Source organism: Diadema setosum, chromosome 5, assembly GCF_964275005.1.
Source record: "Diadema setosum chromosome 5, eeDiaSeto1, whole genome shotgun sequence".
NCBI classification, from domain to species: Eukaryota; Metazoa; Echinodermata; class Echinoidea; order Diadematoida; family Diadematidae; genus Diadema; species Diadema setosum.
The window spans coordinates 40,533,444-40,546,141 of record NC_092689.1 but is presented as its reverse complement, the minus strand read 5'-3'; the positions used below and the strand labels follow the sequence as shown (position 1 = coordinate 40,546,141).

The window sequence follows — 12,698 nt, the reverse complement described above, 5'->3', positions numbered from 1 at the left end:
CAATGCCTTGTGTAGATAAGAATTATTTTCGAGAGCATTTTACTTTCACAAACTTGGCTCATTGCAAAATCTGGGGAAGTTTCTGGTTTGCCGGTATGTAAATGGCTTTGTATGCAACTCAGTATTTCCTTGTGGAACAGATTATTTGGTAACAAACTACTCCGACCAGTGTAAACCAGTATTATTGATCACAAAAAAAAGAAATATTCTATCTAGTATATTTGTTTTCAAAAACAAAGCTTTAAAGAGGGACATGCCAATCCTCTTGAAAATTGGAGCACTGACAAAGAGGAAACTGAATGTTTGGCACACATCCTGATTTTCTTTCTGGTAAAGACCTGGTACCGTAAGGATACCACCGAGTGGGAAGGCTGGCCCAGCTTGGATACTAGTATATTTGACAATCCCCATAATAAATTGTATACAGCTTTATAACTGATCTCTGTGCAAGTACACACACAGCCGAAGAGTCTTGATAGGAGATGACCGTTACCGATGAGCATACACTTTGTCTGATGTACAGATTCGCTGACATACACTATTGGATGTTTTAAAACATACCCCGGTGGGCAGTAAATGCAGATCAGTCAATCAAGCCACCAAGCGCGCCGGAACACTTCTGGTTTTTTTTTTTTTTTGGGGGGGGGGGGGGGGCAAAATCTCAACGGGGGCACATTGTGATGATGTGAGATCCTCCCCGCGGGAGCGAAGCGAGTGAGCGGGGGGGGGGGGGGGGGTGGAAAGGGGGATCCCTCCCCCACCACTGTAGGGAGCTTTTGTAAAACAGGGTACAAAGTCGCGTTTATATAGACCATTTAAAAGCTAATTTCTAAAGAATTAAACATAGTGAAAAATAATCAGTGCAAAGGACTATACGGGAGTACATAATAATGTGATGGTGTGAGATCCTCGGCGAGGGAGCGAAGCGACCGAGCGGGGGGAGGGTGTGGGAGGGGGATACCTCCTCCCACGGTAGGGACTTTTTGTAAAAACAGAGTATAAAAGTCGCGTTTATAGAGAATTTAAAGCAAATTTCTAGGGAATTAACATATTGAAAAAATTAGTTGGAAGGACTATGATCATAACATAGGTGAGTACATTGATAATGTGATGGTGCGAGATCCTCGGCGAGGGAGCGAAACGACCGAGTGGGGGAGGGTGTGGGAGGGGGACACCCCCTCCCATGGTAGGGACTTTTTGTAAAAACAGAGTATAAAAGTCGCTTTTATAGAGCATTTTAAATTAAATTTCTGAGGAGTTAAATAAACATAGTAAAAGAAATCACTGCGAAGGACTATGATAATAACTAAAGAAAATTTTAATTTTCTATATACGGGCAGAACGAACGAGCCACTTTCACTTTGCAATTTATCTGAAATGTACTCATCAAAAGCTTAAACGTGATCGCATCGTTCGAACAATAAAAAATATTCTTATACTGCTAGAAAGCAAAGAAGAAAATGAAAAAGGTAAGGTTTACTAAAGGTATGTTTCAGCGGGCACACTCGATGACACGAGGCTACCATCTATACACTAAATTTACTCGTAAGTTACTATTAGTGTATAGATACAATAATGTATGTTGTTATTGTATTATAATTTTCGCCCCGTTAGGGGCGAAAATTTTTGCATTTTCAGTTATGAAATTACAACATTTAGACAAGAAATATGCCTTTATTGTTCATTTTGGTCTTTAAATCAGTGATTAATTATTTGTTACAGGGGGCACTTTGGGGGGCAAAAACTCGTTTTGCCCCCCCAACATTTTGTTTGGGGGGGCAAGTGCCACCCCTGCCCCCCCGCTTCCGGCGCCCTTGCAAGCCACCACTGTCTTTCAATGCTACCAGGTCTCGTTAACACTTTGTGTGTCACGTTCGTACGCTTGACTCAGTCAACGGTTTGACAACTTTTCACATTTTGCTGTAATGTACAAAGTGATCAACAAATCGCATATGCAAACATTTTAAATATCATAGCTATAACTTTATTATTAGATTTGCTTCACAGCAAAGCTTGCACTTTTCTCTACAACTTTGCTGTACTGCATTTCTGGCACAATGCCTCAATAAAAAGTTAACACTACTTTCACAAACATTTTTTTTTCTCAAAAAGTGCTCATGCGTTGCAGTCTCATAATAATGTGACACACGGGGAGCTTACACCATTGCACACATAAAGAATAACATATTTAGTGAACTTTGATTTTGTCTGTGTATTTCTTTAATACTTCACCAGTGGTTTAATAATGCTTTATCAAGAGAAGATTTATTGTTCAAGTATACTATTTATCACTTGTTGTACAATGAAATTCTATTGACTTAAGACTGATATTAGTGATCTGAGTTCAAGGCTGTGGTTGGGTGGTAATTACCTCCTTGACACGAAAGAATCATCATCTTGAAATGTGCTTCCTGGATTTGATTCTTCTGTGTCAGGGAATGTACTGTTATAATAGTGTTCCCCATGTTTGAATTTGAAGTGTCACAAAGAAAGCGCTCTTTGGGACAAAATATATATCAAATCAATGACACATATCCACTCTACAAATATGAAACACCAATTAGTATCATGTGATGTCACAGCTGCATGACAACGAAGGCAACTGAGATCTGTGCGTAACATCACCACATCGTTTTGTTTTTGCTATCATTGCCTTTACTGAATATGTTCAAACCTCTCACTTTACGTGAAAGTCAGCTGTATTTCGCATGGTATTTTGTAATGTGAATGCAAATACACTGCAAAATACATCACAAAAAATAATGTCACGAAATACCCATCCACTGCACTGCAGTGCATTCCTCACGTGACTCGATAATCAGACATAGTTCCAGTCCTTTCCCCATGTAAGACATGCACATGTGCAGCACTTACCCAGAGACTCCAACTCTCCCGTTTTCGACGGGAGATCTCCCGCCGAAAGCCCATTTTTGCACAATCTCCCGTTCTCCTGTTTGAGATTTGATTTCTCCCGCCTTGGCTCTGTGTCTCCCGGTGGAAAGGATTTCTTACTTATTTCTATCGTATGTTGAAAAAATAAGCCTTAGATAGCACCAGAGAACATCTAGAATCCTAGGAACTTTGCGCTTCGCACACATCAACTTGGAGTCTCCCGTTTGCTAGGGGTTTCGGGCGGGAGAATCTCCAGATCATAAGTTGCTTGGGGTTGGAGTCTCTGCTTACCTCGTAGAGGTGTACTTTTTGGCTAGAAAAACCACTGTATTTTGTGAATGAGACTGACATCACATAAAATACAGTGGAATCTATTACTGTTGTGTTTTGCCAAGGAGAATGGTGACAACAAATTACCTTGGTATTTATATACCATGGCAATTCTAACGTAAATGCACCTACTAAGGATTATTTTCCCTTTATGACACAATTGCTCTGTAATCTAGTGAACCAATGACCTCCAGACAGCACAGATATCATTGAAGCTCAGAACTACAACAATGATAAACAAAATACTCTAATGACTTATTTGCCTCTTTCATGCTCACCAAATTTCAACGGACATTACCCGAGATCTCTCGGGTGACACTGAAGCAAGAAAGGCATCTCGGGGAAACTCTCGGGTAACATGCCACATGACTTTACACAAATCTCACCCTTAAACTGTCCCTGGCAAACTCCCGGAGATCTCTCTGAAGGTGTAGCATGAAAGGCATGGCGGTCAAACTCTCAGGTGAAAAGTGAAGGTTGGCGTACCAACAACGTTTCGCGGGCTGTTCGCGCATGCGCCATAGCGTGTACTCGCACTGCCTAAAAGCGGAAAAGAGAAATTCAAGGCGGATCGAGCTCATTTGCCAGTATGAAATTTCTCGCGGGTGTTCCCCGTTGGATTCCAGATTGAATCTCCCGGGTGATCACCTGAGTGACTAATGTGAAAGGGGCATTACTTCCACAATAATGTTTAACAGTGACCTATGCCTTCAGGGAGAAGCACAGTCGCCTGTTCACGAGATTGCAATCCCTATTTCTTTATGTGAAATTGCAATAACAGACTTGGTTTGATTGAGTGTTGGTGTTGCACTGCATCGGGGTTTCTTCGATATATAAATGTTGGAAAGTTACTGCAATGAAATTAAAGCGTATTGCACATCACTAAATAGTAGTTATCATCCAATCATGGGGCTTCTGTATGGTTGATTTTGTAGGTTTGTATGGTGGGGGTGTCAACAACAAAAAAAGTCGGCTTCAAAACTCTTTGCTTGCCCAATTTGAGCAAGAATTTTTACTCATTGTTCTGAAACACTTGCCCGACATTGATTTTCACTTGCCCTAGGCAATCTGGCAAGCGTTTAAGTTGCACCCTGCACTTCCTCCTCCACCTAGATACCTTGCTAACTTTTTCTCCTTATTGTGCTTACCTTAGTTGTACATAGACATCATTGTTTGCTGGCAAGAAAATCTATAAGCAGGCTTTGCTTAGTATTATGTCTTTCTATCCCCATCCCCAATGGGCACTTGCTCTATTTCTCAAGCAAAATCAGGTCACTTGGGAAGCCATCAATATCTCAGCCTGTTCACCTGGACTGCTGAAATATTATGATTGAACAGAGACTGCAATTTCTTCTCTTTCATTTAAATTGTAAAAGAAATTTTACATATCGGTATGTATGTTCCTGTGAAACTAGGTACTTGGTTCTTAATAAAACATGGATGAACTTTCACAAACATGTTGAAATTGATTGAAATTGTACTCATTCTTTTTTAATCCTGCTGTCATTCCTGCATGTAGTTTGGTATACAATGTTCAGTGTGGTCTTATACACTTCATAATTCCTTAACTTCAAGTAGAACAGATCATATGAGTCTAGAATACTGCTGAGAGGATCTCACCTTTTATTTATTCAAGTAATCAGGAGTCAGTTTTTAACTCCGGGAAAGGTATGATATATCATCTAAAATAATTCTGAAATATGACCAAAGATAACTTTCTTCATCTTTAAATTACACAGCACAGGGTATGATACCTCAAGTTAAATCTTAGCCATTGTATACCACATGATATGGTATATCAAATATGTTATATCTCTGGAAAATAGACATCTTGAATCTTTGATGAGTAGATCTCCCACAGGAGATGTTTGGGAGGTCTACTCATCCAATATCCAAGATCGAAGATCTAGAGAAACCACAAGGCTCTATCACGGAGTAAAGGAATGATTACGTAATCGACACAGCTTTTCTGCCAAATGAAGAACACAGAGTAATTGCATCAAAGGTTAATCATACTTCCAATGGGAGTCCAATTTTATTTCTGAGCATTTTTTTGAAATGCATGGCAGTGCAAGAACTCAGATAATCTTCTCGTGCATGCATAAAGTATTCAGGAGGTTCTCAAAGAAAGACAAAATAAAACATTTTAACATGAGCTAAAATATGCAATAAATGAATGTTCAGTGAATATCAACTTAAAGGACAAGTTCACCTTCATAAACATAAGGATTGAGAGAATGCAGCAATATTAGTAGAACACATCAGTGAAAGTTTGAGGAAAATTGGACTATTGATGCAAAGGTTATAAATTTTAAAAATTTTTGTGTTGGAACTGCTGGATGAGGAGACTACTAAGGCTCGTGATGTCATATGAGTACAACAGTATAAAGAAAATGTAAAGAAAATGCAACATATTTTCACTTTTTTCGCATAATAAAAGAGCACTTGACTTGCCTCTTTCTAAAGGCTGTGGGAATAATATTACCCATAACATATGTCAGTAACGAGTCAAGGGAATGTGTACTTTTTTCAAAAGATGGAATTTTGTGATATTCTCTTTATATTTTCCTTATATTGTTGTACACATGTGACATCATACACTACTACGTCACTACAGTAGTCTTCTCATCCAGCGGTGAATGTACAAAAACTTCAAAAAATCATAACTTTTGAACGGATTGTCCGATTTTCCTCAAACTTTCAATGATGTGTTCTACTAATATTGCTACATTCTCTCAATCTTTATATTAATGAAGGTGAACTTGTCCTTTAAAATGCGACAAAAGATTGAGTGATGTAGACTTATAATGTTAGATGTATTTGAATTAGCTTTTTCACTGGTCGAATAGTCACTACATGAGGAGCTACAAGCTATTTTCTTTTTCCTGTTTTGGCCAGCATGTTTTATTTGTTAAGACTACCTCTTGTCAAGATGGATATGTTTGCACTTGACATATATCATGTTTGATTAGTGATCCAACTTTGTTTCTCTTACATTGCCTCTTCTCTGACCTTTGATATATGGGTGGATGGGCATGGTGTATAGTTCAGAGTACTTTAACACACTGAACTGTATTAGTTTGCAACACCTGATATGACTTGGTACCATGCAAATGCTGTCAGTTCGGCTAGATGAGCAAACTCTTTTACAGATCAGAACTATACCTGATGAGGAAAATACTGAATATTGATTTCATTTTACTCATACTTGTTGTTTGACAGTATCTGGACCTTACAAAACTCTACATTGGCTTGTCAAGTGTGCAGAAAAAAAAATCAAGTGCACACACACAAAAAAAGACCAATATATGCAGTTTGATGCAGTCCATTTCTCTCAAGAGAAAGAGGGGAAAAAAACATGTCAAACACATTGCAGAAAAACTATATTCAATAGAATGAAGCAGAAATCTGGAACACTAAATTCCCTTTAATGTTATATACACAAAATGTTACATGTACACGCTGATGAACACTTCATCCTCTGTCCTCCCCTCTTCCTCCCTCTCCTCCCCCCCCCCCCCCCCCACCCTCCCCTTTCCCCCATCCATTCCCTGGCAATGTCTCTTCACATCAGCATACCAGCCACCCTATCCTTCCATCATGGGTCTGAAATGAAGACTAAAGCAACAGACACAGATGCAATGTAGTCTACACCTTTAACCCGCTATCACCATACTGGCCTTGTCATACTTGAGGAGATAATCGGAAGCCTTCATCCCAGTTAGTAATGTGTCAGCTTGAACAAGATTTTTTTTTTTCCCCAGCAGCAATACACTGTTTGTTTGCTTTTTCTACTTGTTATAGCTGTTGATATTCATCATCTTTCTAATTCAGCAAATTCATAGATGACAAAGCATAATATACAACTGATCAAATCCAATCTATCATATATGTCTGTGAGAGATTAGATAACACATCCAAAACAAAAATGACAAAAATGGTTTATATACCCGACTTTTACTTTATAAATAAAACAAAACAGAAGATAGAGAATATTTCCACTATCACATGCTTCATGCTAGCAACTTTCTTCAGGTTTGTCCTGACATAAAGAGAACATTCATTTAACTGAATAAGTTATCCATTTAAACTGCTCATGAAAATAAAAGAAGAAGAAAAAGAAAATAATCATAGCAGTGCTAAATCTATGCCAATGGTAAGAAAATTTGTGTGCCCATTAAGACATCATTCCTCTCTTCTCTAAAATACCTTCCTTGGAAGCATTTCACCAAGATATTGCAAAATTAGAATACAAGAGCAAAATCAAGATTAAGATCAATTTCAGAGATATGTCTACATTTTTAATGCTTGACCAGGAAGCTTGATATAAAAATAATAATAATAACTATTGCCATTGTGAGGTCAACAACCATCTACTACTGTTTCTTTCTTTTGCAGAGTATAAATATTACACTTTGTGGTCACACGAGTTTTCCTGAAAACCTAGGGAAAGCATACTGCAGTAACTAGCTAGATAGTTATCCAAAAAAAAAAAAAAATAAATAAATAAATAAATAAATCTCACTTCTACAGAGTCAGGCAACATGGGATGCCAGTATTAATTTCATAAGTAATTCAAACATACTTGGGAAAGGCAAGAGTCTTGTAAGGCACACCCACTAAAACAAAACACAAGTAATTTGGTAGGCCTATATACCATATTATAATGGCAAATAATGTGATATAAATATATAATCTATTGCATCTATACCTTATCAACTCTGGATCATCCCAAATCCTAGACCTTGGGGAAAGGATAAGATTAGGGTTGAGGATGGAGGTGAAGTTTTATCATTTAAATGGAGTTTTTATGTAGAACCCTTTCCTCAGGAGATTATAGGTGACAATGCTCAAGTAAAAGATATTAAGATATTGGGATGAGTTTTCTTGAGCATATAGACCCTTTTTGATTTACTGATATATTTGGTACTTCTGTTGATTTAAGGAAGGATTACTTACATCCAAGACGACTATTCCAGTTCCTCTGCGTTTTTCCCTCTTTTTACCGAATCTTCCACCCTTCTTCCCGCCACCGCCTCCTCCTCCTGCTCCTCCTTTCTTTTCTCTCTTCTGTCTAGCAGGTCTTCCGCCACTCGCCCCACCGGCGGCCCCCTCATCGCCTCCTTCGCCAGAGCCAGAGGCCGCGGCGCGCTCTCTCCTCCTGGCCGCTATTCGATTCGCGGCACTTGATTCCATATCGTCTGCCTCACCGTTATTGGCCATTGTTTAATTCCTCAATCAAAGTATTGCGATTCTAAATCCGAACAGGTCCAGGAAAATCGGAGATTATACTCGGGTTAGAACGCCGTAATTGCGACAAAAACCTCCGCGCTCTTTCACCCCGAAATCTTAGTATTCCAGCTCCTGGCCTTTTACGGCCAAATACCAAGCGGTGCTCCTCCTGCCTGGCAGCCTGCGCGTAGGACTCTACGCACTGGCTCGCTGCTGCTCTCAGATAACCAACCCGAAAGGGGGCCACGAAATGGGATTCTAATTACCGAGTATTCGTGGTCTCAGACAAAACAACCCACAAACACCAGTCTCGAATAACAAAAAGTGTTCAAACCGTGTACACACAGCTTTGGAAAAAGAAAAAGAAAAAAAAATCGACTCGAACGCAGTCAATGATTGTAGAGAGACGGTGCTAGCCTGCCAAACCCCGAGATTACTTTTTTTTCTTTCTCTCTCTCTTTGTAAGTTCGTTTGAGGACGAATGACCCGTAACACTGGCGATACAAAAGGCACCCTTTTCTCAAAGAGCGTGCAGCAAAATACGAATGTGAAGGCAACTAACTGGAAAGTCTAATGTCGTATGCACAAAACACATTAAAGCTAATCACAGCTTAATTTGACAAAATGCGATTTGATTCGTGTCAAGTGCAAATGGATATAATCAGTTGGGCAAAGTGAATGGAAAAGACATACATGACGCTAATTGCATAACCTCGACTGAATTCTAACGGTAAACTTTTAATTGTAACACTCAGTATCAAAACTTTGTTGGTGGGTGTCCAATTACGCACACTCACAGAATACAACTGTTAAGAGGGCGCTATATCAGAGTTGTCAATTTTCGCCTTTGACAACAAGCAAGTCGGTCATCTCATTATCTTATGTTTGGTGTGACCAGGGAGGTCTCTTCCCACCTCCCTGGTATAGCATTGTACGTCTACGGTGGGTCATCTCATGATCTGTAAGTATATAGGACTCATATAACGATGGCTATGAAAACTAGATATGTATTATGATGTAGATTGGCATAAATATTCGTCGAAGTGACCATCGAGAATGTTTTTGACACAAATCTATGAATCCGATTTCTTTAATGGGAGAAAAATTCAACATTTTCCCCGAAGATACTTAAATCAGGGATTGTAAGTCCGAAATGTTGTCACAGTAGTTGATTCTTGCAAAGCCTACATTCCTCAGACGTTTTTACACGATTGGAGGGTGTGTTTTTCTCTGTATCATTTCCTTTTCCTTCACCTTCTACCTCTCTTCCATCATCTTGCTTTACTTCTTCTTTATTTCCTTTCGTAGCCAGTTTATTTTTTCTTTATATCTTCATTTTCTTGTTTCTCTCTTTGATTGTCTGTTTCTCGATTTTTTTTTTTTGCAAAAGAAAAATGATGGTTAAAAACATAACAGTTTATCTATTGCACAAGGAGCTGTTATTGATCTGATACTCGTCCGCACCTCTCTTTTGTAAGGTCGTTCAATCACCACTATATACACCTTCAAATCAAATCAGCTGTGTAAAGTAAAGCTATATTTCAGATCCTGAACATTCATTGTTCATTAATCTACCTTCAACCAAGTCGAGTTCTTTGGTTTGAAATTTTCTCCAGCAAATTACACTAAATTATTCAACTATGATACAATGCAAGAATATAAAGCCGTCAGAAAATAAACGTCTAAACATTATACGTTTCATGAATTTGAATTACACATTTTCTTGAATAAATGTTGATATTGTATACAATGTACATTAATGATTGATTCTTATGCTAATAACTTGAAAAACACAAATATTTGACGCAGAGACAAACAGAATGTAGCAAGAGACAATGCAGCAAAAAATAAGATATATTGTAGATTGACAAAGATAACGTATTAATGTTCACATCAACACATTTCTCCCGTGTACTTCACAAACAAACAAATAAAAGAAGAAGAAAAGCCAAAGGCAAATATATGTATGCAGCAATAAGACTTCAAAAGTAGTTTGTCTAGGGTATCACAGATAATGGAGACAATACGATGCGCTAAGGTTGTCTGAAGATCCCCGATCTCTAATGGGTGTGTCGAGGGTGGTCTGAAAAGGGGCGTGCATTGGGGTGTGTTTGACTTTCGCGCCTTTGGGGGACAAAGAAAAAAAAAAGCACCGCTTATTCGAGAGAATTGCATATCCAACAGAGTAGGCCCCTATATCGGTTTTGTACATAGGTTTTGTGCTGTAAAGATGTAAAAAAAAAGAAAGAAAAGAAAAGAACAAGCGATATGTTCCCCCTTGAAGGCTGTTTGCACTTTTTGGAATAGTTAGTTTCTTGTATCTTTTTTTTTCTTTTACCCCTGCATACTAATTTGGCTCCACAAGGTTTATTAGCATCTGCAATGAGATCTTGTTGCATATCGTGTTTAATGATGTTTTTTGTTTTTCTGGCATGGAGAATGAAGACTGGAATAATTTATTGATGATTTACGTTATAAATTGATGAGGGAGGTACAGGTACAATCAACAATAACGGCTCCCATGCTTAACTCATGCGCTCCGCCAGTTCTAACAGCGATGGAACTCCGACATCGGTGCTCTAACAAATCTTTCGATGTGATGTCATTAATACAGAACAGCAAGTTTTTGCTTGTTTAATTGATTTTGTTGATGATTTATCTCAGTTTTCGAGTATGATATTATTTTCACCTAATCAGTGTATAAACCTTGTCAAAACTCAGGCTCTTAGCAATTGTCTGTATCAAGTTTCAAGGCCATCGCAACGTGAGCTAAATGAATACAAAAGGTTATATATGTATATCTATTTATGTATATATATATATATATATATATATATATATATATATATATATATATATATATATAATATACATAATATACCGTGTTATATCACTATATAAGGTATGCATGCCGCTTCCACTCGTTCAAGCAATATCAGTATAAAACTAACTAAAATGTCACAACAAATTATCAATGTTCTTTGCTTCTCTCTCGTTTTATTTCAGCGGGTCCTATAGGGCAATGACTATGAGTCTATACTAAGGCCAGTGTATAGGTAGGAATTATTTTTTTCCCACCACTACTCCGTTTTTAAAACAAGTCAACCTCAGGATTTTAGCGGTTTCAAAGACAACTGGTTTAATTGAATCCCTTGAACAGAACAACAAACTCAAGCCTACTTACGTCATGAATTCTTGGATCAAATATGTTTCATGTTTGCCTTATTTTCACATGACCAGTATTCCATACACCTTCCAAACAGATTGCGCGTTTGAAAGAAACTATATTTACGTGATATCGATCAGTTGAGGGATGATTCGACTGCTGAATTTAGCTGTCCAATAAATAATCAGAACAAAAATTAACTAAAAGGGTGATTAATCAAATGAAGCATGATGTTTATATCCAATTATGATTTCAAGCAAACTCAACTCAGTGATTTGTATCATTCCTGACGGATATACTGCCCCCTTCCCATGTTCATGAAACAGGCGCAATGTAATTAACGCATATTATTTGCAACATGGCGCATTGTAATTAACGCATTTATTATTATTTAAAGGGGCATTCCGGACGATTTTTATAATTGCACATCATGTAGTACATAAATCGACAGTTACATGTATAGATTCGTGGAATTTATTGTGATCCTTGAGCAGAGAAACCAATAAATTAAAAATCTTAGACAAATTACACTGAACAGTGTTGGTGACATCAGAGCCTCATATATTTCAGAAATGTAGCAGTGTAATTCAATTACAATACCACTTGCTCAACAAGTTCACCTGTGAAAAATCCATGCATGCCTTCTTCTTTTGTTCTGCTTCCTGAGCCCCAACTCATACATTCTTATGGTGAGGCTGCCATGTCACCATCCTAGTTCATTGCAATTTGTTATAGATATTGAAAACATTCTCATTCCTCATCCCAATCACTATAAATTCTGAAACTCTGTACTCAGTTTAACTAATTTATAGTTGTTCAAATGTAAAAGTCTGAAAATCATCCGGAGGTCTCCTTTAATGTGCAATGCGCAGCTCTTTTTCAAAACGCACGCATTTTGAGAAAGCCCTGAAATATGCACTGTCGTGAATTAAAGTGTTTGGAATGGCTGATAGCAATCTATTGCAGCCCTTCCATTTAAATCTGGCAAGATGGTGCATTATCAGACAGTATGTGTGTACTGAATCTTTAACACATCTTCCAAGCTACATACAATAGGCCTATAGGGCCTATGTATTTG

General features: G+C 38.0%; 1 protein-coding gene across 2 annotated transcripts in view; it reads right to left on the bottom strand.

Annotated features, from left to right (window-relative positions):
- LOC140228280 (uncharacterized) overlaps positions 1-8,822 on the bottom strand; it is a 73,034-nt gene extending 64,212 nt beyond the window's left edge. For both annotated transcript variants that reach the window (XM_072308505.1, XM_072308506.1), the window contains exon 1: positions 8,182-8,822. In XM_072308505.1, the coding sequence (XP_072164606.1) occupies positions 8,182-8,445 (264 nt within the window). In that variant the 5' untranslated portion in view covers positions 8,446-8,822. The remainder of the gene's footprint in view (positions 1-8,181) is intronic.
- Between the last annotated feature and the right edge of the window lie 3,876 nt (positions 8,823-12,698).